At 37.6% G+C, this 23,876-nt stretch overlaps 10 protein-coding genes across 10 annotated transcripts; 3 read left to right on the top strand and 7 right to left on the bottom strand.

The window, feature by feature from the left end:
* Positions 1 to 63: 63 nt before the first annotated feature.
* Positions 64 to 2,376, top strand: RHIMIDRAFT_250367 (uncharacterized protein; the record flags this gene model as incomplete). The annotated part of the gene is made up of 7 exons (XM_023610718.1): positions 64 to 140; positions 194 to 270; positions 321 to 566; positions 615 to 851; positions 904 to 1,206; positions 1,267 to 2,010; positions 2,060 to 2,376. 7 exons carry the CDS (start codon positions 64 to 66, stop codon positions 2,374 to 2,376), a joined length of 2,001 nt encoding a protein of 666 aa, XP_023467938.1.
* Positions 2,377 to 2,456: 80 nt separating this feature from the next.
* Positions 2,457 to 4,751, bottom strand: RHIMIDRAFT_236215 (uncharacterized protein; the record flags this gene model as incomplete). Its single annotated transcript, XM_023608504.1, has 6 exons — positions 2,457 to 2,561; positions 2,624 to 2,821; positions 2,878 to 3,024; positions 3,074 to 3,475; positions 3,540 to 4,610; positions 4,665 to 4,751. The coding sequence occupies 6 exons, from the start codon at positions 4,749 to 4,751 to the stop codon at positions 2,457 to 2,459; spliced, it is 2,010 nt and encodes a 669-aa protein (XP_023467939.1).
* Positions 4,752 to 5,882: 1,131 nt separating this feature from the next.
* RHIMIDRAFT_278521 (RdRP-domain-containing protein) lies at positions 5,883 to 9,660 on the top strand (the record flags this gene model as incomplete). Its single annotated transcript, XM_023612757.1, has 6 exons — positions 5,883 to 5,910; positions 5,963 to 6,110; positions 6,174 to 7,491; positions 7,547 to 8,448; positions 8,508 to 8,758; positions 8,812 to 9,660. 6 exons carry the CDS (start codon positions 5,883 to 5,885, stop codon positions 9,615 to 9,617), a joined length of 3,453 nt encoding a protein of 1,150 aa, XP_023467940.1. The 3' UTR covers positions 9,618 to 9,660.
* A 67-nt stretch (positions 9,661 to 9,727) lies between these two features.
* RHIMIDRAFT_278543 (uncharacterized protein) lies at positions 9,728 to 12,180 on the top strand. Its single transcript, XM_023612758.1, has 9 exons — positions 9,728 to 9,871; positions 9,930 to 10,014; positions 10,070 to 10,167; positions 10,224 to 10,517; positions 10,572 to 10,755; positions 10,807 to 10,855; positions 10,916 to 10,966; positions 11,047 to 11,820; positions 11,875 to 12,180. The coding sequence occupies exons 1-9, from the start codon at positions 9,794 to 9,796 to the stop codon at positions 11,927 to 11,929; spliced, it is 1,668 nt and encodes a 555-aa protein (XP_023467941.1). The 5' UTR covers positions 9,728 to 9,793; the 3' UTR covers positions 11,930 to 12,180.
* A 128-nt stretch (positions 12,181 to 12,308) lies between these two features.
* On the bottom strand, positions 12,309 to 14,710 carry RHIMIDRAFT_312465 (uncharacterized protein). Its single transcript, XM_023614804.1, has 7 exons — positions 14,412 to 14,710; positions 13,869 to 14,357; positions 13,569 to 13,810; positions 13,420 to 13,512; positions 13,198 to 13,368; positions 12,460 to 13,142; positions 12,309 to 12,405 (listed from the first exon to the last, which is right to left on the bottom strand). Exons 1-7 carry the CDS (start codon positions 14,677 to 14,679, stop codon positions 12,354 to 12,356), a joined length of 1,998 nt encoding a protein of 665 aa, XP_023467942.1. The 5' UTR covers positions 14,680 to 14,710; the 3' UTR covers positions 12,309 to 12,353.
* A 166-nt stretch (positions 14,711 to 14,876) lies between these two features.
* RHIMIDRAFT_115942 (uncharacterized protein) lies at positions 14,877 to 15,667 on the bottom strand (the record flags this gene model as incomplete). Its single annotated transcript, XM_023605324.1, has 2 exons — positions 14,877 to 15,087; positions 15,141 to 15,667. A coding segment is annotated over one exon (348 nt), but the record flags the coding sequence as incomplete, so codon positions are not given.
* Positions 15,668 to 15,826: 159 nt separating this feature from the next.
* On the bottom strand, positions 15,827 to 16,939 carry RHIMIDRAFT_200638 (uncharacterized protein; the record flags this gene model as incomplete). The annotated part of the gene is made up of 4 exons (XM_023606472.1): positions 15,827 to 16,147; positions 16,209 to 16,408; positions 16,467 to 16,551; positions 16,613 to 16,939. The coding sequence occupies 4 exons, from the start codon at positions 16,937 to 16,939 to the stop codon at positions 15,827 to 15,829; spliced, it is 933 nt and encodes a 310-aa protein (XP_023467944.1).
* Positions 16,940 to 17,550: 611 nt separating this feature from the next.
* Positions 17,551 to 19,879, bottom strand: RHIMIDRAFT_278550 (TPR-like protein). The gene is made up of 4 exons (XM_023612759.1): positions 19,806 to 19,879; positions 19,050 to 19,749; positions 18,858 to 18,998; positions 17,551 to 18,805 (listed from the first exon to the last, which is right to left on the bottom strand). Exons 2-4 carry the CDS (start codon positions 19,452 to 19,454, stop codon positions 17,924 to 17,926), a joined length of 1,428 nt encoding a protein of 475 aa, XP_023467945.1. The 5' UTR covers positions 19,455 to 19,749; positions 19,806 to 19,879; the 3' UTR covers positions 17,551 to 17,923.
* Positions 19,880 to 20,056: 177 nt separating this feature from the next.
* On the bottom strand, positions 20,057 to 20,910 carry RHIMIDRAFT_278552 (uncharacterized protein). The gene is made up of 2 exons (XM_023612760.1): positions 20,521 to 20,910; positions 20,057 to 20,466 (listed from the first exon to the last, which is right to left on the bottom strand). Exons 1-2 carry the CDS (start codon positions 20,617 to 20,619, stop codon positions 20,377 to 20,379), a joined length of 189 nt encoding a protein of 62 aa, XP_023467946.1. The 5' UTR covers positions 20,620 to 20,910; the 3' UTR covers positions 20,057 to 20,376.
* RHIMIDRAFT_278558 (DEAD-domain-containing protein) lies at positions 20,825 to 23,141 on the bottom strand. The gene is made up of 2 exons (XM_023612761.1): positions 20,921 to 23,141; positions 20,825 to 20,846 (listed from the first exon to the last, which is right to left on the bottom strand). The coding sequence occupies exon 1, from the start codon at positions 22,978 to 22,980 to the stop codon at positions 21,172 to 21,174; it is 1,809 nt and encodes a 602-aa protein (XP_023467947.1). The 5' UTR covers positions 22,981 to 23,141; the 3' UTR covers positions 20,825 to 20,846; positions 20,921 to 21,171.
* Positions 23,142 to 23,876: the final 735 nt, after the last annotated feature.

The following is a 23,876-nucleotide window of genomic DNA, read 5'->3' on the forward strand; positions in this document are numbered from 1 at the left end:
CTATAAATGCTTTGTTTCTTTCATCTTTCGTTTCTTCTCTTTCTATTTTTCTTTATTTAAATCATGAAGTTATCATTTATAGCTGCAGCACTTGCTTCCGCTATTGCGTTATGTGAAGGTTCCACCAAGATGGTGATTGGGTAAATCATGAGCTTTTATTATTATTATTATTATTATTAAATATTTTTCAAAGCTACTTTCCCAATTGGTTATACGCCAATTATCCAGTTGAAAATATTCCATACACTAAGTATACACATATCAACTATGGTAAACACACTTGCTATTTTACTCATCATTTGGCTAACATGTACCTCTAGCCTTTGCTATATTAAACAATCCCGACAACCTTCCTTCTTTTTCCGATGATTGGGCGGTCGAGAGTGGGTTACCCAAGATTGTCCAATTAGCACACAAGAACAAGACAAAAGTACTCTTGTCCATCGGTGGCTGGACCGGTTCTAAGCGATTTAGCCCCATGGTTGCCACGGCTGACTCCCGCAAGAGATTTATTGACTGGAATATTCAATTTATTGAAAAATACAATACGGATGGTGTTGATATAGGTAACCATGAATACGATCTAAAAGAAAGAGCCTAACATTCATTTCTAGATTGGGAATATCCTGGTCGACAGGCTGCTGGTTGTAATGAATTTGCAGATAACGATGCCGATAACTTTCTGTTGTTGTTGAAAGAATTACGCTTTGCTTTGGATGCTAGATTTCCCAACGACCGTAAAGAAGTATCTATGGCTGTTCATGTACAACCTTTCATCAAATCGGGTGTACCAATGAGTGATCTGAAAGCCTATGTTCCTTATTTTGACCATGTCAACCTGATGACTTATGGTATGATCCAACGAGTTTTACTTTTCGTTATCTCATATATATATATGTATAGACATCAACGGTGCTTGGGCTCCTGTCACTGGCCCGAACGCTCCTTTCCGCTATGAACCTGGCAAAGGCTCACCTTTCTCATTTGTAGATAGTATCAAGCAATGGAAAGCTGCTGGTGTCCCTAGCGAAAAAATCACAGCTGGGTTGCCTTTCTATGGTCGTGCTATAAAAGCCAACGTAAACATGCATGCTACTCAGCCTCTTAATCAGTATCAGCCTGCTCAAGTAGGTGCTCCAAAAGGTGACTCAGATGATGCTTATTGGGACGATCCTTATTGTAATGTGGAACCTGGTGGACTCTCAGGTAACAAAAGAAAGGGGGAGTTATTCCCAAAACTTGTTAAATCAATCCATTTTTTTTTAGGTATCTGGAAATGGACAAATCTTAGAAAGGAAGGTTTGATCAAGGATGATTTTGTTTCTACAGGCGCTGGTTGGACTCGTCACTGGGATGATGTTTCACAAACGCCTTGGCTGTTCAACCCTTCCTCTCAGATGTACATCACCTATGACGATCCTCAATCATTAAATATCAAGGTACAACATGTCATGTGTGAGGATTTGGCTGGCGTCATGGTTTGGGATATTCATCAAGATAATGGTGAGCTTTTGGACGTTGTCAATAAGGTTCATGAGCCTGTCGATCGAGCTACATGCCAGTTGCATTTAGCTGCTCCCAAATCAGGAAACCCCCTTTTTACCCCTGCTTCATCATCTGCTTCTACGCCTTCTCCAACTTCTGTAGCAGCTGCCAGTCCTGAACAACCTGATGAAGACGAATATAGCGATCTTGATGAATGGACTGTTGAAGCTAGCCCCGAAATCGCCACTCCAGTTGCAACCGCTAGTATTTCTACAAAGGCTACACCAGTCGAAGAGACCTTGTCCATTCAAACAGTAGATTCTCCATTGACGACAGCAGTTTCAACTGCTCCATCGCAAGCAGTACCTACATCATTTGGCTCTTTGAGTGGTGGACAAGGTTGTTCAGTTCCTGGTCAACAAAAGTGTGTTCATTCTGGCCATTCTCCCACATGGGTAACCTGTAACTTTGGTCAATGGCTTGAACGTGAATGTTCTGCTGGGCTCGTTTGCATTGATGATCAAGGTAACTTTTATATACTTTCTCTTGAACAACCTATTTATATTCCTCCTAGGTGCTCTTTACTGTGATTTCCCTTCCAACAGGCCGCTTCATCATGTTGCAAAAGCTGATACCGTCAATAACAATGTCGTTAGCAGTAAAGTAGTCAGTAAGGCTCCCAGCAAGTCAATCAGTATCAGTTCTGCTGTACGATCAGCAGTTTTCAAGTCACCAGCATCTGCTTCTGTATTAGCATCTGCTTCTGCATCAGCAAAGCCTTCAACAAGGCCGATACCAAAGGGAAATAGGAAGAAGGGATCCTTTGTGAAGAATAACCACAAGTACTCATTAGCTGTGGAAAAACCCAATGATGAAGCAGCTCATGCTTAAAGATTCCTATACAAATATATACACTCTGCCTTTATTTTCTTTTTAATAAGTTATTACATAGTTGAATAAAAAAATAAGTATTATTCATAGTTGTTTGTATTATCTGGTATGGGCCATTGTATGTCATCCAATGTGTTGGGTGCCATTAAATATTTTATAAATAACGGACCTGTACGGTCTTCACTCTAATTGAAAACATAATCAGTTATTCATGCCCTTACACACAAGCTATTTCAAAAAATGGTACCTCAAAATAACTTTCAATTTGTTTGGCTTTTGATCTTTGTAGAGGAACTTCACAACAAATGACTATATCTGCTGCGCATAAGCATCCGGGATCCAGTCCTGATAGTTTCATGTCTATCAAGGCTATACGGACAGTTGTATTGAAGTTTTGACATTCTTGATCAATCGTTTCAGAGTTGCATACATCTGCAAACTTTATCTATACGAATGTATTGTTTAGTACCCCTAACATATCTTGCGCATTTTTGCTCTAACCTCTTTTGAACTGAAGTACTCCTTAAACTCAGATAGCCCTTCATTATGGTAAAGAACAATTGCTATTTTGCTTTCTTTAAAGCTTTGAGAAATATATTCAAAGTAACTTTTTATAAACTTCTTTTTCGCTTGCCATGTCTTTGCATACTATTCTAATCGTTAATTTTTTTGATTTTTCTGTATATAAAAAACTAACCATGTCCATATAAATACTTGTTTGTTCCATAACTGAAAGCGTGGTGTCTATGTCTGTATTCACTTTTTCTTCTCGCTTAATGTGGGCAGTAATGGTTTCATAAATAGTCCTTGGTAATTGTGATGCTATATCAACCATCTTTGGACTATGCCAGATTATCTTTTCCAATATATAGTTCAGTTCTTCAGTATTTCTTCTACCATCATATGTCCAACCAAAGATATACTGTTTGGGATCACAGTATCGCTTGGCAAACTTATCAAAGGTATTGACCAATTGTGGAGCAACCGCTTGTATGCCAGTAAACAGTTCTGCAGGTAAGCAGTGACTGGCAGTATCTGATAGCATGATCAGTCGAGGATGATCACCCAAGAAAGTAACAAAAGCTTTAGTATGGATATTCTAGTAAGTGCAGCAGTTAGACTACTTCTGTCCTTTCCGTCCATATGAAGTACCAGCTATTTACTCCTCTAGCCTTCACAAATTGAGCTCCATCACAAATAACCATTTTAAATCTAACATCTTTAAGTAGGTTTCGTCGTCGAGTAGCAACTTCGTGATTCACTACATAGAATTGGACTGGTTTGCTATTCTTATATATTACTTCTTCTTCTACATTGTATTCTTCATCGTCCTCAATACTTTGACTGTTGATCTGCCTTTGCTTTTTAGTTCTCTTTATAGTTGTCTGTTTATTTCTTTTGACCACAGTAGGTGGTTTAAATGTATTTGTTTTTACTTCCTGAAGATGCTGTACCTCATCATCATCCAAGTCAAAGAATTGTTGTATGGCATGTTTCCAAGTTAAACATAGTACATCTGGACAAACGACCAAAATAGGCCATTCATTTCTGTAGACAGCAGCGATGGCTAAGGCTTCATCTACTTTGCCTATTCCCTTCTCGTTGGCTATCAACAGTCTACCCTTTCTTTCGATCGCACGTTTCACACCTTCTCTTTGAAACTCTTTTAATTGAGAATAAATATCTGATTCAACAAATTTACTCCAACGATTCATCACATCCATATCCATCATATCATCATCACCAAACGGCTCTGCCTCATCCCTATATGCATTTTTAATTTGAATAGGATTTACAAGGAGCGTGTGTATGATAGGTTGTGGAATGGGTTCAATTTCAATCTGAAGGTTTGGCGTGTTGACAGGTAAAGCCTTTATAGCCTTTTTATATGCATACAAAGTAGCAGGTATGACCCACTTGGACAACTGCTCATTCCATGAAATATGATCGATATTTTTGATTACAGGTAAAATTGTGGGATTTTCAGAAAATTCGACAGTGATGTATGCATCAGACACAAGACTGAATACGACTTTTGTCTTAGAGCGATTTAAAGGGTTAAAGTCGCTTTCTGCATTAATCACAGTACTTAAAGCAGCAGGCGTATATCCTTTTCCCCAATCCCAGCGTTTTCCTGATAAGGTGTTGCCAGAGTTATATGCTTCAACTGGGTGTCGAATGAACTGGTGTGGTGATTCGTCCCAGCAAAAGAATCGACAAGCATTGGATGCACACTATCAAACAAACTGTAGGTTAGCTCAAGCATGAAATACTGTAAATGAACCAACTCTCCAATACCAGCGTCCTTGATTAGGACCTGGTGCCCTTGCTTCCAAAATGATTGCCTCTTGACCACATCTACAGATTTGTGGCATGATTCGTCCAAAAATAGAAAACGGAAAGAAAAAAGCAACAGTCTCTGAAGAGAGAGAAAAATATATATTTACTCAAAATGCATTTGCTTACTGTTTATATGTCAAATGCGAGAAAGGAGAAGTAGATAAAGAGTAAAAAAGTACAACATGTCCCAAAACAGTTTTACACTTTATTCACAAATTATTCGCACACTGATAAAAAATGATAGTTTCAGACAAAAAGTAGTAAAAGATACAAATGATAAAAGAGAGCCCACAAGAAGCAAAAGAATGGGATATAAAAGAAATGATTAGTAAATCAGTTGTTTACATTGATATTAAATACTTACATTATAAACGAGAGAATTTATAAGAGAAAAACAGAAGCAAGAAAAGTGAGTAAACATGTAAAGAAATTATTAATATCTTACCCGAAGTGTATCCTGGGTTGGGCTGGCGATAACCAGCTCGGAAAGAGCAGGGAAAGAAAGAAAAAGAAAGCAAGCAAGAGACAAGAGGAGAGAGCGGCCAAAGGAGCGAAAGGGGTTGAAAGAGTATATGGGACCAAAGTTTGGTAAGAACCAAACTACCCCCAGCTAGCACCGGTACTGTTTTCGATTTTATGATCTATAATACTACGCGTAAATTTTTTTGCAAGAGTAAAGAGTATAACATACCTTAGGGCTAACAGGGAAATAGCTGGTCTTACTTTTTGGTCCAAAGAGGAAGAAAAGAAAAGGAAGTCAAGATCAGACTATTTATGAAGTCTCTAACAACTTTTTCAGTTACGTGTTATTCATAAGTATTGACCACATTTATCTTTTCTTCTCTCAAAAAGACAAAATTTATTTCTTTTTTAACAATAAAGAAGACATAGAAAATCAACTAAAGTGTAATTGTTATTGATCTTGTAATGTATGCATAATTTATGAAAATGGTGTATAGAATTTATCTTCAAGCTTATTTTATGTTCATTGAAGGTGAATTAGTTTGACGAATAGGATGAGATAATGTGCACTAGACCCAGACCCATTTAGTTACGTGTAATATTAAATCTAGTTTGATCTCCTTTGGCCACTTTTTCAAATTGTCGATTTATAAAGTCACGAGCATCTTTTTTATTTTCTTCCTTATTTTTTTTTTCTATTAAGCATGAATGATCTGCCGTTTGCTTACTTAAGTAAGTATTACAGAAAACCGACTTTATTTATGCTTACATGCTATTTATATAGGTGCTTCTGATGTATGTGTTATTGTTCATAACCTGCATCCAAGCATAAAAAGAGAGGACCTTTGGAATTTATTTGAAGAATATGGCGTAGTGAAGCAAATACATATACATAGAAATAATACGGTAATCAAAACCGCTGTCATCTTCTCGTAAACAATATAGCCTTTTTCATTTGTGGCACAATTTATCAATTAATCAATTTATTAATATAGGTCAGCAGTTAGACTAAACGAGTTGACATCCAAGCCTTTGTTTGTCAGAAACCATCAACTGAACATAAGGCAATACCCGCTACATGATTATATCTCATGGAGATGTGAACCATTTACAGGAGAGAGGTTATCTTTAGGTGGATTATCAACGTCTTCTATCTTTCAAGAAGAATGGTCCACGCTCTCAAAAATTCAGTTTCACGTTAACGTGCTTGAGCAGTACGTTGAGATCTTTTTTTATTACCTTCACCGTCAATATCGTCTTCGCATTCGATATCAAGAAGCACTGAAGGATGTTGTCATTAAACGATCCAATGGTTCAACAACAGTTATTATTGCTGCCAAATATCCAGCCTACTTTTGGAGACTAAAAAATGCTCAAGAAGAAAAGAACTTCTTTGATTTTAGCTGCTGGGAAAGAGTAACAGAGATACCGCTTAACACAGAAAAGCCTCCAAAAAATAAAAATCCTATAAAAGCATATACAAACTCTTCAACCTCAGTTCGCTTAAATAGCTGGTCTGTATATCTGATTGAGCTTACTCTTGATGATGATGCACACAAGGCACTCAGTTTGAGACTAGAATCAGCAACGGCACAAAAGGTATTGCATACAACAACGATTCAAGTGATGAAAGCGCGCAAGCCAAAGATTGACTATGAAGAACGTATGTCAAACCTACCATTCGAGGTTCAGTACATGTTACAACATACACTTTGCTTGAAAATATTGCGAGAGTACAATATTGAAGAAGATTTTTTTGAAGTAATCGAAAACTTGGAACCACGTGTTGCTTGTAGACTACTCGCTTTAATCTCTGCTGGACAACAACGTCATTATAACCCAGGCGCTATCATTTATAACATATTCAAGAAGAACCCGCATATCACCAACCTACCAGAGGTAATACCCGAGGACCACACTTACCTTAGAAAAGTGATTATTACTCCCACGTCCATCTATCCACTTCAACCTGTCCTTCAAAAGATGAATCATCTGCAGTATGAGTTTAAACAATATGCCGACCGGTTCTTGCTCGTTGAGTTTACAGATGAGGAACTCAATTCGATCGTACCTTCACCCTATCCAATGCAAAACGATCTCATCCACAATCGCATTTTTAAGGTGCTCAAATCGGGCCTTTTACTCGCTGGCCGACGATATGAATTCTTGTGTACCTCTACTGACGACTTGCGTAATCACAGCTGTTGGTTTTTTGCTCCTACAGACGATTTAAACAGAGATAAAATCATCTATTGGATGGGTGACTTTGACGAGATCAAGTCAGTACCCAGATACATCGCGAGCGTCGGCCAGGTACGAATAGATAGAACCAGAAAGAATACTTGTGAAATAACAGGATATATCTTAGGTTATGGCACAAAGATTGACCAGTCTCGAAATCAAATTAGAGGAGATAGAAGAAATCGATAATTATGAACAGAATGGATTTATTTTTGCTAAGGAGTGTGGAAAAGTGTCTTCTGCAGTGGCACGCGATATTAAGGAAGTATTAGAACTAAAGTATACACCAAGCGTTATTAAGTTCAATCTCGCCGGTGGTAAAGGTATTCTCATGCTATCCAGCTTTTTACCAAAACGCAAGGTTCAACTTCGATCAGGCCAAATTCATTTCAACACAAATCGACTTACGCTGGAAGTCATCAAGATATCCAAAAGGAAGCGAGCATACCTTAATAAGCAGTCTATTTTACTTTTGTCAAGCATGGGCATTCATCCTGGTGTGTTTCAAAACTTGATAGACAATATGATCGATTGCTACCTGATGGGTGCGGCCAACAAGGGTAATCTATTGAATGACTTGATGGATGAATATTATTCCAGATACTTCACAAGTTCTTTCAAGCGTCTTGTCTTTTCTGGATTTCTAAAACGTCAGGATCCATTTATCATGAATTTGATTATATCATTTCAGAACAAAATCTTGAAACAACTGAAGGATGAATACAAGCTCTATATCAGGAATGGTGCTAGAGCATTTGCTATTATGGATGAAACAGGTAGCTTGGAACGGGGTGAAGTCTTCTTTCAAACTTCCACGTCGGCTGGTATCAATACTGTTTGTGAAGTAATCGAGGGTCCCTGTGTGATCTTTAGAGATTCTTCTCTAAGTCCGGGTAATGTCATGCTCGCCACCGCAGTCAATAAGCCAAAACTAAAAAACCACACAAACGTGCTCATTTACTCGGCTAATGAACTGACGGATCTACCAGGCAAATGCTCCAACGACGATGTCGATGAAGATAACTTTACGTAAGAAAGATTAAAATATTTATAAATTAATATACTGATATATATTTATCCTATGTTAGGATCATATGGGATCAAAGACTGGTGCCCTTGAAAGCAGGCCATAGCCCAATTTACTCTACTGATGATAACCCACCAGAACTCGGTCGTGATATTTTGGTCAGTGATGCTATCAAATTCGTTGTAAATTATATATCTACGGATCGAAGAGAACTGTTAAAAGATGCATACACAGCCTTTGCCGATCGATGCAGAGCAAATACTTATGATGGGCTTACGTTACATTTAGGACAGCAATTAGCAATGGCAATAGGTAAATTGATTTTTGACTTCTTTCTTTTGGGCTCATGAGCAATTATTTGATAGATTTTGTAAAAACCGGAATACGGCCATCGCTAAATGAAGAGATATATGAATACCCAATTCCTGATTTCATGAAGGAGGACCCATTCAAGACATACCCATCCATCAAACCTCTTGGCTTTATTCACAGAACACTACAATCAGTTGATAGTCGTCCATATTTGTTAAATAGATGCGACTATGATCCTAGATTATATCTTGATGGTATGCATCAATATATTCTGGAAGCAAGAACGACAAGAGTAAAATATGATAGTGATCTACGTTTGCTGATGGGACAATACGGAATCCGATCTGAAATTGAGTTTGTATCTGGATATATTGATCATTGGCCAAAGTATATGTCACATAATGACAGAAAGAACATCACTCGCAAGGTCAAGGAAGCATATACACGATTGAAAAAAGCATGGAGACACAGCTTTGAGCTAGAGTTTTATCAACATGATGGTCTATCCAAGGATAAACTAGACGAAAAAATGGAATTGAAAGCAGCTGCTTGGTATTATGTAGCTTATCATCCAGCAGAGAATGCAAGTTCTTCCAAGGAGATAGGTTTATATAACAGATTCTTCAGCTTTCCTTGGGTTGTTGAAGATTACATTATCAGTATTGCTGTTAAAAATTCAGATAGACCTGTTCTCTCTGCTTACTGTGAACCAATTGATGAATCACTTATCATATCCGAGTCTAACAGTAAAGCAGCTTTTATACTTGAAGAGACAGACTCAGAAGATGAGTCTGATGTTGATGAGGAGGATAAGGATTTGTCAGACTTGCAAAATCAAACAGAATCCATTCATTTATAAATAAATATTTTTACTTGCTTTTAATTTGTGCCCAATAAAATGCTTGGTTACATTGTACTTCTTGGCTTTGTTTTTCAACGCGGGGCTTCAACAAAGACCATCGGGCTTAAATTTCTTTTTCTCTTTTCTGTAATTTGGGCAGCTTTGTTATTAGATATTAGAGAAGCCTTACAAGAATGACTAGAAAGCTATGGTTCATATTATTATGTTTGGCTTGTCTGTTTTCGTTAGCGACATCAGTAGAAGTTTATGTGGTTGGTTAACATATATATACTTAAATATTCAATAGACACATACTAATATAGAAAATAGACTAGCGATGAGTATTCACCTACTTCTTGCTCTGGAGTATGGAGTAAGGAATCGATTCCTGGAGGCACACAGCCATATATTAAAGGTACAGTAAATCAAATTATCAACGAGAACATTTTCTTACCCTATTGTTAATCTAGTCTCCATCGGGCCTAAATCTCAAGGCACGGTTTCTTTACTTATTTATGAGTGGAAAGACTTTGATAAACTAGGAGCATATGATGATGAAGTTGGCGAAGTAAGTTTATATTAAACAGACGAGAAAAAGAAATAGAGACTAACAATGAACCATAGACGGCTTATGTATGTAACAGACAGGCTATTTCGCGCAAGTTATGCAAGTCTTCGCAGCTTGGACAATTTATTATGTCAATTCCATCAGACCAAAAGAACACAACTAGCATATATACTGAAACATTGGAATTAAAGGGAAATCAAACAGAAGCAGCATTATATAAAGTGGATAAAACGGGTTATTACTGCGTGGCTCTTGCCGCTGTCAATCAAACAAGCAGCTTTGTCGAAGCCTGGGTTGAGTGGAAATTCCCATATGGCGAACTACCTGCGGTTGACTATCCAAAGCTTTTGGTAAATCAAAAAACGCGCTTGTGTTTTCAGGAGTCTAATCGTATTTGTATATAGCTTTATGGTGTATTTGCATTTGTTTATTTGGCGGTTGGTATATTCTGGTTCGTACAAAGCTTCCGTTATTGGAGAGACATATTGCCTGTTCAACACTTTTTGTCTGCAGCTATTTTTTATCTCGTTGTAGAAATGGCGTTTAACTTTGGTTACTGGGAGGCCTACAATCAAACTGGAAAGGCTTGTAAGTGATATAGAAAATAGGAAGAGATGGGTATTTATATTTGAATGTTAGCGTATGGTTTACTTGCTCTTGTTGCACTACTCAATGCTGGAAGAACCAGGTATGTGCATACATATAATCATTCGAACAGGCGCATGTTTTGCTTACCATTTTGCATTAGTATGTCTTTCTTCATGTTGTTGATTGTGTGTATGGGTTATAGTGTTGTCAAGTAAGTACATTCGTATATAAAATGGGGCTATATATAGCCAAATGGAGAGGACACTTGTATGATTAACATCATCATCATAGACCAAGCTTAGGTTCAACGATGAGATACTGCATTATCCTTGCTTGCACGCATTTCGCATGTGGTGTAGTTTATACATTGGGTACCATGTTACTATCTCCTGAAACAGCTGGTTATTTGATCTTGCTTGTTATTTTCCCTCTATCAATTACAATGACAATCTTTTACGTTTGGACACTCAATTCGATTACTGGCACCATTCGTGACTTGGAAATCCGTAAGCAGCATGTTAAGGTACTGATGTACAAGCGCCTTTACCGGCTTTTGGTCTTTTCTGTGTTTGCTGTAGTTGTGATCTTCATTCTCAACATGTTTGCTTATTCTACCAATGTGGATTTTGAATGGGCAGCAAAGAGCTGGAAGTATCGATGGTTCATGCTCGACGGCTTACTCAACATTCTGTATTTTGTTGTTTTCTTTGTTATCGTTGTCTTATGGCGACCCACAAGTAACAATGCCAGATACGGCCTAATGCAGATCAGTCAAGACGAAGAGGAAGCGCTTGATTTGGAAGAGCGATTACGCAGAGCAGAAGAAGAAGGTTATGGACACTCGACTGGCCCTATACGCGGAGAACGTCACATGGTTGATGAGTCTGCTGTTTTTGAACTAGGAGAAGAGTTGACTGATGAAGAAGAAGATAACCATCCGATTCATAAAGTAGAGCTCTCTGATATCAATAAAAATAACCGATACAACAATAGCAGGGGAGGAAAAGGAACAGACCAAAGCGCTCTACTGCATGTTGATCAAGATGATGACGACGACGATGATCAGTAAGGATAACTATAAATTATGTATTATCAATATCTAATTCTTTATTGATTTAGTTTGGATGACAGTGAGCACGCAAGGCTTACAGGTAATGCTCGAAAGCCTAGTTAAGATGCTCGGTGCAATAAAGATATATGCATGGACATTAACTGTTGTAAAATAAAAGCTTTTTTCTTATTCATTATTTTCTATTAGAATAATAACCATTCATGCATTCAAAATAGCCTGGGTACAATTTATACTCATTACGTCTAAATGAGATAATAAGGAAAAGAACTGGGTCTATTCAATGTTCTTTTGCTGTATTTGTCTATCAGTAATGTATCACATTCTGTTTGTGTTTCTTTCAATCTGGCAGTGGCATATCGTCTAATTTCACTATGCATTTCTCTCTTCTTTAACGTTTACATACAAACAGACTTTCCCTGCTGAAAGCTGCTCTAAAAGGGCTTTATAAAACGAGAAAGACATGATTTAAGCCATGATAGTTATTATTTATCAATGGTAGTAAGATTGTAGTTTATTTGGTTATTATTTAAATGGTTTTAAGAATGCATCGCCCTGTAATCTTATGGCGACACAAGTGACTATAATAAAAAGAAGATTAGAAACACTGAAGATAATAAGAGAGCTAAACTTACCATTTCTTGATCATAGCGGCGCAACTGACACCGATTTCTTGATGCTTGCAAGGAAGCAAGCGAACATTGGCTGGTTCTGCATAGCAAATAGTGCAAAGATCGTCATCATCTCCATTATTCGATTGGGGTGACTGAATATCATCGAAATTATCATCGTCTACATTTGAAGAGTCACTAAAAGGAGGAGGAGTTCGATTACTAGGAGCAACATTGACAATAGAAGGAGGACGCAATACAGGGCCGCCTGAAGGACAATAGGCATTACTGAATCTGGTCTTGCCTCTTTTATACACCCAATATTTGACTTTCTTTCTAAAGGCAGGATCCAATACACCAGCTTGGCTAATGCCCCAGTAAGGATAATTAACATGCGGTTTATAAATCCAAGGTTCATCACCAAAATTTACCCGTACTTGTTGGTGCCCATGAACGCTGATGGCGGGGAAGAGGCCAAATCCATTAGGACCAAAATGATGTTCGTTGATTCCTGGGATGCATCTGAACTCGACAGTCATCTGCATCAGTTTGCCATTGACGTAATAAGTACAGCGACCATTGTCAAGATCCAAAAGAGAACCGACCACATCACCAATAGCGCACCTAGTATCCAGTATGCTAACAGGATAGAGACATTTACCAGCAACCCAGACGGCAGAACGGAATGTATCAAAAGCGAAACTGTTCTATTTGAATAAAGTCAGTCAATACTCAAACATGAACGACAAAGATACAACTTACAATGTCATCGCCTACTGCATGGCCTTCGTCCGGAGAAAACTTGCTATTATGAGAAGCCCATCCGATTTGGATGATTCCATTAGTAAGTATGACCACTTCATAGTACCATTTGCCTTTTCTGACGCATGAAGTTCCCCGGACAGATTCAAAATGATTCAGATCGTTACGCAACTGATTGAGTGTCAGAACTATAAATCACCATAAAAATCGTTTCTACATTACCATTAAACCACTATCAGTTATCTTTAAGCCAGAAGTAGCATCATAAGGATTCATGATCAATCTTAAACGACTGAGGTCCCAAGAATGGTTTACCTGTAAAATATAATGAGTATACATATATATATATATTTCCTCATGCAATCATTTACCACTTGAGGGTCACCAAAAGTATGATCTACTGCCCATTGGCAACAGGACTTGAGTTGAATGTATTTTGCCCATTCATCTCTCAAAGGGCCAGTGAGAGGAACATTCAACTGAGTTGGAGCTTGATCTTTTCCAGTATTGAGCAAGTGGATACGCTGAAGGACATCACTACATTCAGCAACGATTGCCAGCAATAGTTGATGAATGTTCAGGTCATGATGATAGATGCGATCCTTGCAGTAAGCTATAAGCAATGCGGATTATAAATAATGCTCATGGTTCATGAACTCGAAATTATTTACCTGTTAATGCAAACCTTTCGAGAGCTACCAAGCAAAACAAACGAACCAAGACATCTTCTTGAGGATTAGCCAATGATTTGATCAAAATGTCGCCAACCTCTTCTGTCCAGATATGACAAGCCATTTCGCCTGCATACTTTTTGGCAAGCAAAGCCCATACAATAGCAGCATTCTGTCTTGTCTTGACAGCCATGGGGTCCACGATAGGGCGCATAAAATTGTCGATAACCCAATGGTTTATGAGCTGTTTGCGGACAAGCTCTTTCTTGGCAGCTTCACGATAGCGGCCACATAAGAGAGAAATCATACGCTGGAGTCTGCCTGGCCTCTTGTTCAGCTTACCAATGATCATTTCGGAAGCATGGTCCATTGTGTCAAGAGCAGGCAAAGAGGCTTTCTCAAAGACATGATGCATAAAGGCCAAGGATACAGGATTATCAGCCTTAAGATGCAACACCAAAACGGAGAGAAACGCAAGGAAACCAGTGCCTGCGTAGGGATATTAGTTATGAGATGAGCTTAAAGCAAAGCAAAGTGTATTACCTTCGCGAACAGCCTGGAGCAGTACCTCCATGCACTGTAGCATGATTTTTTCACGCTCATAGAAAGCTCTCTTAATCTCCTCTTCTTGTCTTGAATGATCATCTTCATCACTTGGCCTTCGAACTCTGACATGGTTCATAGAAATTGACATCAACTTCTTCCAATGTCGATCGATAATCTTGAAGATATGCGCTATCTGCAAAGAGAATTCATCTGCAGGTGTGAAATGATAAAAGGAATCGTCACTGCTTGCAACACTATCAGCCATTATATTTCCTTGTTCTTTGTGTAAAGCGAAGAATAGGAAAGAAGTAGGAAGATTAACAAGCGAGAAAGATCAAGCATTATATAATAAAAAGAGAGACACACGGAGAATTGTTTAGCTTGTTTCGCACTTTGATCATTACAACGGACACAACAATCATCTAAAATAACCCGATAGGTTTGTTCTTAACTCTTTATTGTCTAATAGTGTTTTTCATTATGTTTTATACAATGTAGTCATGATTTATTCACTTTTCAAGTTTTTTTTTTACAAGAATGTAACAGTGTCGTCTACAAGGGTAATTTTGAGCACTTTATCAAATGTCTTTTTCAAATCTTCGTCCTTTTTGTACTTAGGGTGCTTTTCAATTAAGTTTATTGCTTTCTTTTTGGCATCACGTATGCTAATTGGCTACACAATAAATTGGTCAGTCATTTTCATGATGATCAATAATGCATACTCACCCCATCCTTCAGTACATGCTTCAATGCAAGCTTTAGATTCGTTGATACATCTTTATCCAGTTCAATTGATTTCCAATCTGTCGAGCCATTCTTCTTTTTCTTATCCTTCTTCTTTTCCTCAGTCTTTTGCTTCTTGGATTCGCTTTCTTCTTTAGCTTCATCTTCATTTTTTCTCTTTTTCAATTGATCAATGAGTGAAACAGGCTTATCTTCTTTCTTGTCATTGGTACTGTTGCCATTTTGATTCTTGCCGGCTTTTTTATTGTTCTTTTGATTGTTTTGACCGTTACCTTGGGCCTGCAAATAATATAAATAAAATGATCATATATATAAATGAAGGGTGTTACCTTGTTTTGATAAATGTGTTTTTGGAACTTTTCGGCTTCAGTTATACATGAGGTATGTGTTTCCCAAGCACGACCTTGGAAAGTAACAGAGCAATCGATGCAAGAAAATGTTGAGCGACAACGATGAGAAGGCAATTTAGGCTTTTTTACAACATCGCCACAACCATCACACTGAAAGCTATTGATATTCAAGTTAAGTCTCTTTGATTGACAACTTGATCAGATCCATTCTTTACCTGACCATGATCTTTATAAAGGAAAATTATAGAAAAAACAAGCATCTCAGCCACACTTGCACACAGACACAAAAGCTTCCCCTGAAATTTTAAAAGACAGATTTTATTTCTTTTCACCGTCATTGGCTGAAGTAGAGGCCTCAGCATTGCTACTAGATGGGGTATTGTTACTATTTGAAGAAGAGGAGGCCTGGGTAGCAGCCATTTGCCAGGCAGGAATACCAACACGAGAACCACCAGCATTTAATGTAGCAGAAAGACGAGAAGATAGTCCATCTGTAGCAGGAGAGGTGGGTGCACTTGATGCCGGCTCAAGCGAGTTGGGAGTTGTGCGGCGATTGAGTAAAAGTGATTTTAACGATTTCATTTCACTTTGAAGGTCTACCAAAACTGCATTTTGTGCTTCTTTATTACGCTCCAATGCCTAAATAAAACCAGAAAATCCCATTAGACTTTATCTCTTTGCTAACCTGCTTCCCTGTTACCTTAGGCACAAGTTCCTTTAAGGACTCTATATCATTCTTTACATTCTTAAAGTCTTCATCTCTCTTTGCATCAGATTCTTCTAAATCCTTAAGCACAGTCTCGAGACTAGCGAGTGATTCGTCTACCTTTTTAGATTGTGAAGCCACAGTTGTAAGCGCAGCATTTGTTTGATCTTTAATCTCTTTCAAGGAATCTTCCACTTTAAACAGAGAATAATCATTAGACCAATGGCAATGCTTATATTTGTATCATCTTACCTGCTTGAAACTGAGCATCTAATTTTTCTTTATCCTCTTCCAGCTCCTTTTGTGTTGGGACTTGAAACCAAGGACCAAACAAGCGCTAAATGAACAAAGAAGCTTAGCTCTTTTCTTCTTTACACGTCTGTCCCACGGTACTTTACCTTTGCTAGTGTCCATACACCGTAACCAACACCACCTGCTAAGACAGCAGCAATAAAAATATCTCTCCAATCGTAAGAAGGTCTAGTGGGGAGAGGTGGTGGTACTGCTGCTGGATACATGGCTGTTCCTGGCTGTGGATTACCTACAGTGGTTGTCGTAGTCGTAACAGCGGCACTCTTCCCGTTGACTCTGGCCATAGCTTCCTCAATTTCTTCAGAGGTCATTCCTTTTGATTCCAAGAAAGAGACCTTCTTTGCTAAAGGAGCAGATTGAACCTTGGGATCAGATAAGAATGAAATAGCTGATGAAATGAGGTCTTCACGCATTTTAAGTTGTTTAGTTTGTAATGTGTAAAGGAAGAAAAGTGTGGGGAATACCAATATACTTGCTTACAAAGTGGAAATTCACATGAATTCTACATCAGGCAGTCACTTAATCGATTCGGCACTCAGATTCAAACCAAGCATCTCGGCAGTCTGCTCTTTGTGAAATTAAAAGGGGCCTGACTTGATACTATAAAACTTGAACAATACGGAAATATGTCTCAGCATATATTGAATATGGAGTTGTCCATTTTTTCTACATCAACTGCTTTCACTGAGGAGGTTTTTGATTCAATAAGCTTTATTTCTTGCTGTTGCTTTAGCTTTTTCGTGCACAGAGAGTTACTGAATCTTGTTATAGAACAAGTCATGTTTGCATGACAAGTAGGTTTATCTGCTGGTATTTCTGTGAGAGCGGCTTAATAGCACGTGAAGCTCTACAATAAAGAAGATGAGAAGCGCCTTCTTGGTAGTGAAAATTCTTATTTAGGAGGAAATTAACATAAGCTTGCCGCAAAGCAACATTCAGGTTATCTTTGCAACTTTTAAAGCATAAACTATATCAGCAAGTCTTTGGAAAAGCAAAAACAAAGCTGATTTCTACTTTTTGTGATGTACGTTGGATGTGGTTTTAAACGTCACGTAAGTGTTGTATTATCCCTCCCTTACTACAGCTTTGTGTGAGATATTCTATTGACAAAATTGGATGTTTTATTTTCTACATAATCAAGTATATACACGCTTGAATTTCGAATTTTTAAATGTCTTATTCTTGGGACAAAGGCGTATCAGTGTTTGTCTAGCTTCTTCATCTTCTAATTGAATACATTTGTTATAAACAGGCATTAGTTCACTTAGACTAGGAGCACCCAAGTTCGAGCATCTTCGTAGTTCGGTAGCAATAATGCCCAGGGCGTTCTTTAAATCATTTACCCTAATTATATACATATTAATCCTTATTTCTTGATTTCTTTTTTTACAGTGACTTTACCTCGCAAGAGTATTTGCCATAGTAACACATAACTCTCGCTGTTGCTGATCAGTCCAACCTTCTCGTACAGCAGCAGCTTCTTTTCTAGTTTGTCTGGCCTTTTTTTCCATAATACTCTCTTCCACATTTTCTTTAATGTCAAATTCTTGGTGCTTGGATTCCAAAAAGGTTTGATAATCGTCCCATACTTTCCAAGCAAGCACGTCATCCTTTTGTTTATAACAATACTCCAACATTTGACTAAATGTGAACCCATCTTTTTTTACTGCAAATTTATCAAACATCTTGGTATAAATATTCACAGCTTCAGCTGGCTGCTTCTGTGAGATATGTACGGTTAAATAAGCATTCAACAAGGCAGTTGTGACCTGGATATTGTGAGAGACAGCAAGCTTGAAGAGCCACCTGGCCTCTTTGGCGACATCGGATCTCTTTCGAGGTATTTCAGTAGATATTAAACATTCAGTAGTTGTCAATGCTGTTGAAGAGCTTGTTGTTTCTGATATCTTGTCAGCACTTCTTGTTGGTTGATAACTTGCATAACACCAGAGTAAATTAGTAAAAGTTTGCTCATCAGGTGCTAATAGACTATCTGCACCCTTTTCCTTCATATCATTCCACATAACATTTAATATGTTTCGAGCTTGAGGCAAATCTTTTTTTCTTGAACAGGCCGTAAGTAATGTATTGTATGTAATTCTATCAGGCTGGAATCCGTAGTGCTCTTCCATCTGGTTTAATAAGCTAAATGCTTCATGGTAATAATCAGGACGCTTTGCACATGCATTAATAAGAACATTAAAGGTGACATCTGTAGGATACAATTGATAGTTGACCATATCTTCAAACAGATTCAAGGATTTTTCCACTTCTCCTCTCTATCAAATAAATCTAAATATGCAACTAATTAAAAAAAGAAATTGAGCCTACCTTTGCACAAGCATGTAGCATTAAAGTATATGAAACTTCGTCAGGTTGATGATAAGAGAGTCTCATTGTATCAAACACCTCCCATGCCTTCTCCACTTTATTTGCTTTTAAGCATCCACTGATGATGTTGGCGAATATAGGCTATTCGATCAATTAGTCTATTACTGTTTATATACTTCGCAGTATGCTTACCTGTGATGGAATAATGGAGCTATTTTTCATTCTTTCAAAAATGACTAGTGCGTCATCTATTCTTTTGCTAGCAACGAATGCTTTTATGATGGAGCTGTAAGTGTAAATATCAGGCTTCAGATTATATTCTCGTAGTCGTTTAAATGCTGATATGGCTTGAGGCAAATCGTTAGCATTAGCATAAGCATCAATCAAATGGTTCACGGCTCGAGTACTGGGTAATATATTGTATTTCTGCATCAAATCGAATGCTTTTTCTGCTTCTTTGGGTCTTTTGGTTATTGCGTTTGCATAAATTAAGCTTTCAAAATCTTGAACTGTGTAATCTTGCATTGAAGACTTTTCTTCAGTCGATGTCAGTTTTGTGTCAACCACTTTTTCACTTGACGGTAATTGTCTTTTCATATTTTCCCCAAGCTGCTCTTTACGGGTATCTAAAAATTTCAACTGTAATTGTTCCAAATAATTAGAAGTAATCTTTGGCCTTGAGGGGGTGGGTGCAGAAAGTTCCTTGTAAATGGTTTCGATCTCTTCGTTGCTTACTTTTTCAGGTAAACTACCAGCCTATTAACATTAGAACAGTGATCTTTTGTTTTGTTTTATTTTATAAATATGAACCTGCTTTGATCTTGACTGTAGCTGATACTCTATCTGCTTGATCTCTTCCATAACTTTCTTCGTTCTCTCATCAAGTCCAGATCTAAATAGATCTTGTTAATTTATTTCAGATATTATACAAGAAAGGGGAGGCATTACCTGCTTGATGAATATCTTATAGCTTTATTAAAGTGAAATCTAAAGTAGGTGCGTCTAAGGCAATACATTGAAAGGAGAAAGAACCTGAAGTCTCTATCGATGTTACTGCCATTATTGTTTAATTTACTACTAAGAAAAATCGTCACATTATTCCCTGTTTAAAAGCCCTCACTAAAGCATAAGAGATCACTGCAGATGATACATTATTGTGCATTCATGCTGTGTATTTCATAGTATATTTCTTTAAATAAATCAGTAAAAGCTATACATACATTATGACTTTATTACTCATAATTTATAAACATAAAAGAACAAAAAGACTTTGAAAGATGTACATTGATGTTTATTGATAAAAGAATAATAATGAGGATATGAATCCTAGTTGAATGCGCTGAGAATGATGATTCAAGCACAACTGATGCTCCCCCTAGCGAATTGGTCGTATTCAACCGTAGGGGCTCCAGCTTTAACCTGTTTACAAGCTGTCTGTCCAACAAATTCTTTTTTTAGGGTATTCTTACAGGACTGTAATCGTACTTTATTAATTGTTCTTTATATTGCGACTTGATTCTCATTGTGAAGAATTAATAACACTGTTCTCCTTGTTTTGTAATTGTTCATATTCTTTTTTCTTTTCTATCAACATTGCTAATCTTTGTTCCTATTTAATTCTTTAATCTCTAGCCCCCCTTTTTCTCTCTTTTTTTAAATGTACCTTTGACTGAATCTTGTACATTTCTAATAAATAAAACCCTGCAGCACCACCTGCTAAGGCACCAAAGGAAGCTGCGAATGCTTTACTGATTTTGACCATTGTTAAAAAGATAGAAAAAAAAAAAAAAGAGTCCCAGGGATAATTCAATAATCCAAGTGTGACAGGCAAAGCAATGGGTTGTTCTTGAAATGGAGAAAAAAGAATTTCCTATAATAAATAAGCAAGTTGCGATCAATGTAAATGATGTAAAGACTGAGATCCTCATTCAAGGATTCTCTGACAAGATTTTCATTGTTGTCACGCAATATGGGAAGATAGGACACTTGGTAAGAGAAGACATCATAAATTACTCTTTAATAATTATTTAGATTCATACTTCGCTCGATGCTGCTCCTCATAGAATAAGCACTCTTGACACATTTCCTACAACAACCAAATTTTTAATAGGTGATTCTATGGGTCCACAGAGTGACTTGTATATATTATATGCAACCTCTATTCTTCAAGCGATTGTTTCAATGAATCCTCATGAAACAAGGCCGCTTTTATTAGGTATCGCATTAAAGACAGTTGATACGAACCACAGCAAACACCTATTTGAACAGATAACAAATGCCATTATGAAAAACCCTGTTTGGTAATAAAGGTTTATTATGTAAACATGTCATCAAACGCATTTCTATCAAGTTGACCCTTCTTCACTTTCTTGAACAGTCTTTCTTCTTTTGCCAACTCTTCCCAATCATCTTCATCATCCTCCAATGCCCTCTTCTTTTTTTCTTCCTCTTCTTCTTGCATTCTTTTCAGATACTCTCTCTTCTTTTGCTTCTTTTCTTTACGTATTGATTTTCTTTCCTTAGCCTCTACCTTTTCAGACCAAGCTACACTCTTTTTCTTTGATTGTATTTGAGGCTTCTCTTTTTGTTCTGCCATCTCTCTTTGTCTCTTGGCCTCTCTCATTTTGTCTGAATATTTGTAGGAACTCCAGTCTAATTGTTCTTCTATGAATGTATTCAAGTTTTGTTGTTGCTGTTTTAACTCGGGCATTTTAGGTAGCTTTAATAATCCAAAGCCCATAGCTAACTGTCCCAGGTTGATATCTTTTACTCGAAAGATATAACTTGCTTCATGCTTTGAGTATGACCTTGCCCATGATACAAATGCTTTAATACTACGATCATGAAGGTCTCGATCTGTTTTGACAATCGACCTGATATCTGTAATGAATTTGGATAAAGAAGGATCCTGCACCTGCACTGATGTCGCTTTCTCGTCAGCCTGTGTATCGTCCTTGATGCTATTATCCACTGTTTCGCCATTGGGCAATATGTATCGTCGACGTTGAATGGGAATCTTTCGTAATTTTAAAAAATCAACGTACAGCTCTTCTCGGCCTCTCACCAATAAAACAGTCGCTTTACCTCTTCTACCTGCTCGACCAGCACGGCCACATCTATGTGAAAATGCCTTTGGATCCTGAGGTGGATCAACCTGGATGACATAGTCCAAATCCGAAATATCCAAACCTCGCGAAGCAACATCCGTACATAATAAAACAGCAGGAATGGCTGGTGATAATTCTATAAAAGAACTATAGGTGGCGGTTCGTCGTTTAGTATCCATTTGGCCATGGAGAGAATGAAGAGAGAATGGCTTTAAACAAGACATGCGACTAAGCACCTTGTAAAAATAGTCTACCATCGCACAAGTGGCAAAGTACACAATAAATTTTCGGGCGCCATCCGCTTGATTCAACTCTGTTTCTAATATGCGTACTGCCTGCAGTAGTTTCTGATCTGCATCACATACTAAATAATCAATCTCTAAAGTAGCCGGTGTACGCTGCACTGTGCCCTTGTTCAAGAGATCCTCAACCTTGACTACGATTCGTACAGGATTACGGAGACCAGCACGCACTAGTTCTGAAATAGCATCGGTCATTGTTGCAGAAAAGAGACCAGTACGACGTTGTTTAGGCAGTTGTGCTATAATTGTATTTAGCTGTCTGGAGAAACCCATATCCAAGAGTCGATCTGCTTCGTCCATGACAAGCACCTCTAATTCTTTGACATTGACTAATTGTCCAGTCTTTGTCAAGAGTTCTTCAAGTCGACCAGGAGTGCCGATCAAGATGCGAGGATGGTCATTCTTAAAAGTAGAAATATCTTCAGCGAGTGATGTCGTACCGCCTATGAATAACCCAGGATGTATCTGATCCTTGCATTCATGAGTATCAACAAACTGATCGATGACAGACGAGATCTGTTGTGCGAGTTCTCTTGTTGGCGTAATAATAATCGCTCCAACTTCATAGTTCTTTAGTGGCTCTTCTCTTCTCAAAAGTTTCTCCAAAATAGGTATTACAAAAGCCAATGTTTTTCCAGAACCTGTCACTGCTTCAACCACAACATCCTTATTCTTCATAAACAGAGGAATTGCACCAGCCTGCACAGGTGTCATGGTTTCGAATCCAAAAGAATCTAATGTTTCTAAGCTATTAATGACTTTTTAATATGAATGCACAATATGTAACCAAGTAATAAATAAAATGCTATACATTGATTCGCTTAATGGTGTCTCTAATGATCGCCATGATCCTGCAGTATTAGGCACAGCTGTCATGATTAAGAAAAGTGATAAAGTAAAAATAAGCCACAAAATGTGTTATTCTTATATAGCGCATAACTCAATTCTCATTGGCCGTAATTAATTCATGCAGTACTCGTTTAAGAGGGGAAATACAAAGTACTCTTTGTGAAAAAGATGCATACTAGATACTGAAAACTTGCTAATCCAGCCTTCTTAAAGCTTTATATGCATCACAGATTATCCTAAGGATGATTTTTTATTCTTCTCGATCGTTCTTTGTTGCCTTGTAAAATACTCTAGACAAAGACCAGTGCTTATTATCAACGTGAGAAAGTGCCTGAAATTTAGTGCAGCCGTTAAATTACGATTCCTTAGTTTTTTTTTTTTTTTTTTGAGGGGTGATTAAGTGCTTCAATCTTCAAACATGACTACTTAGTAAAATAATAGATAGATCCAGATGTTGATTCTAAATCACTTGTGTGTAAGATACTGAGGGCTGTGGCAAAAGACAGCTGACATCGATACTCTGCGGAAGTCTCAGAATTTGAGACCACTTTAAGCTTTGATGAAGCTTCTTGAATTAGTGATGTCTTAAATCAAGTCACGACATCTAGTGTCGATTAGTGCAGATCTGTTGGTAGTTTCATTAAGCTTATCTCTAGATAAGCTATCAAGTAGTGGAAATCTGCATCATGATTTGATGGCGTTATTTTGAGGAACCAGAATTTTATGGGAAGGTAGTTACATTTCTGCTGCTTGGGCATGAC

Source organism: Rhizopus microsporus, assembly GCF_002708625.1.
Source record: "Rhizopus microsporus ATCC 52813 unplaced genomic scaffold scaffold_5, whole genome shotgun sequence".
NCBI lineage: Eukaryota > Fungi > Mucoromycota > Mucoromycetes > Mucorales > Rhizopodaceae > Rhizopus > Rhizopus microsporus.